General features: G+C 45.3%; 1 protein-coding gene across 1 annotated transcript in view; it reads left to right on the forward strand.

The window, feature by feature from the left end:
* The first annotated feature begins 2,382 nt into the window (after positions 1-2,382).
* The window catches only part of ZNF395 (zinc finger protein 395), a 36,750-nt gene continuing 36,261 nt past the window's right edge, over positions 2,383-2,871 (forward strand). The window contains exon 1 of the mRNA XM_007466152.1: positions 2,383-2,463. Coding sequence (XP_007466214.1) covers positions 2,426-2,463 — 38 coding nt within the window. The 5' untranslated portion in view covers positions 2,383-2,425. The remainder of the gene's footprint in view (positions 2,464-2,871) is intronic.

Raw genomic sequence — 2,871 nt, forward strand, 5'->3', positions numbered from 1 at the left:
ATTATAAAAGCTACAGGAAGCCTTGGAGGAGTCTGAAGCAGAGGAAAGAGGCTGGTGTAAAGCATGGATTGGAGGGAGGCAAGCCTGGAAAGTGTTACATCAGGGGATGGAAGATTGTGGCAACTTCAGACTCACAGTGCCCTGAAAATCTCCTCTAAATGTGTCCATATAACATGAGATGAGGCCTAGGTCTGCTTTGCTGAACCCCAGCTTAATGGGAGATGCTCTCTGAGAAGCTAATGACTTTGATGGAAAGGAGGTACCAGATGCCTACATTTTAATAGGGGGCCAAGGTAAGGGGCAGTTCTAGGATGGGACAGCCTCCAGGGAGGGTGAGCTCTACTCTGGGGGGTGGGGCTGGAGCCAAGATTGGAAACCAACCAGTTAGAGTTTTCTAAGCACCTCCTGCTTTATGTCCTGTGTGCTGCGCAGTATGTGTTTAGGACAGGGCCTGGAGTCCCTGTGGAGGTTCTGAGTGCTGGGTGTGTGTTTGGGAATGGATGTTTGTGAGGGAAAGTTCTCAGTCTGTGTTAATGTGCAAAACTGTGGAATGCATACTGACAAGTACATACCTGCCGTCAAAGGGGATATTCATTCAATATATGCTGTAAGAGAGCACGTGCCTTTTGATGGCCTGTCTCAGACAGAACAAGCTTTGGGCTCTGTTCAAATTTAGAGACTCTTTTGGTTCACGCTGCACACAGCAGGCACTCACATAGTTGTCAAACGAATGATTGTTTCCATTTTATTAAAGTTTGATCGTTTTAGGAAATATATAGGTTGGGTTACAAGTTTGAACTGGATGTTTTAAGAAAAATAAACTCACAGCCAGGCACCAACATCCATTTACAAAGTCTAGCAGTTTAAATCCTGGAATGGAATTATATACTAGCTGGAGTCCTATCTCATGTCAAAAGCTTTCGCTATTTCATTTCATTCAACAAACATTTACAGAACACCTCAGCCAGGCAGCACTGGGTGTTGTTGCTGGAACTCATTTCCCTTGCCTCTGTGCCACCTTAGTCTGGGTGCTGCAATTAAAGCTTAATTCTATGCTATCTTGTATTGTTCCTTAATTGTTGCATGTGCATTCATCTACTTCCACCTAGGCTGGATATTTCTTGGGGGCAGGGACTATGTTATAAACTTCAGGATTAGGTGAGGGACTTAGCAGAGAGCTGAATCTGCAGAAGTGAGTGAACACCCACTGTTTGAGGAAAAATGGAAACAGAACCAAAAGCTATTTGTGACTTGTAGTAATACATAATATATCATAAGATACCTTAATAAGTAGGGAATATACATTGGTTGTAAATTAGGTAAAATATTCCTTTAATAATAAAATGTAAAATTCGAATCTGCATTTTCATGTTAAGGGCAGGCTTTGCATATTAATATAATTGCTGTGGTCCCCCAAATGCTTTCATTCTTGTGCTCTCGAATGCAAAACAAGAATGTTTCCTTGAGGATGAGAATTAAAAGGTCTTTGGTGAATTATTCGATGGCAGAATTAGCCTATAGCAGGATTTCTCAATGCTGTCACTATTGACAATTCAGACCAGGTAATTCTTTGTCGTATGGGGCTGTCCTCTGCATTGCCGGACGTTTAGCAGCATCGTTGGCCTATACCTATTAGATGCTAGGAGCACCACTACCCCCAGTTGTGACAATCAAAAACGTCTCCCGACATTGCCAAATGTCTCCTGGGGGCAAAACCATCCCCAGCTGAGAACTAATGTCCTATAGGAATTTTTTTTTTTTTTTTAGATGTTTTTCTTTTGTAACAAATGGTGGACGGTGGGGGAAGGGAAATAATATCTAGTGTTTATTTGGTGTGAGCTAGGCACTATACCTATGTTTTTTATTTCATCTTACAGATAAAGAAGCTGAGGTTCAGAGAGATAAAAGAACCTGCTGAAGGTCATAAACCTAGTTCAGCAGTAAAATCAGGATTGCAAACCGGGTTTGTCTGACTGCAAAGCCTTTAGTCCTTTCCTACACACTCCCCACTGCCTCTCTGCAGGAAAAACAGCATACCTCAAATTGAAGGTGAACTGACTGCAAACTCAACAAGTATGTCCAAAAATATTTTAAAACTTCTGGGGGGAGGGGATTTATTTCTTTTATCCATTAAACTTATTTAAATATGACTATATGCTCACACATATCGGTACTGGGGCTTCTCACTACCGTGTGGCTCTGGTCTTATCTCTGAGAAACACAGAGCAACACAATGGCTCAGCTTTAATTCTCCTTGTTACAAATTATACAAAAGCCAGAGCCTAACGGTGCCAAAAGCAACTGGTATTGTTTACATAAGGGCTGAAGGCTAATAGTTAACTTTCTCTCACGTTAATTCCAGAAACAGCAAATAACGCCTCACTTTACAACTACAAACGAGTGAGATCGAGTAAAATGTCATAAAATGGAGAAGACAACATTAAAGCAAAGGAAGATGGAAAGGTTGGTTCCAGCGTTCCCTCCCTCTCGCCTTTCGCTCACGCTCGGCGGGTCGGGGCGGCGCGGCCTGGGTCTCGATCGCCCCCGCCAAGCGCCCGTCGGAGGCGCCCGGAGCCGGCTGGCGGCATTTCCCGCCTTGGGGCGAGCTCGGCCTCCCTCGGAGAAGCCTGTCCCGGAGCCCGGCCTGGAAAAACAACAGCAAGAAACTTTGGCTCGGCGGCCGGTTCAGTGAAAACAGGCTAAGACTCAAGTTTGGTTCGGGGCTGCAGCCTCCGGGTCCGATTTGGGGGTGGGGGCGGGGGCGTCACCACTCGGTCAGGTTCAAGTGCGCATGTGCGCAAGGAGTCGCTCGGGCACTTATTGAGCGCCCACTGTCTACGAACGGCCGGGGGTGTGTACGCCGGCCGCGCG

This window comes from Lipotes vexillifer, unplaced genomic scaffold (genome assembly GCF_000442215.2).
Source record: "Lipotes vexillifer unplaced genomic scaffold, Lipotes_vexillifer_v1.1 scaffold308, whole genome shotgun sequence".
In the NCBI taxonomy this organism is placed as follows: domain Eukaryota; kingdom Metazoa; phylum Chordata; class Mammalia; order Artiodactyla; family Lipotidae; genus Lipotes; species Lipotes vexillifer.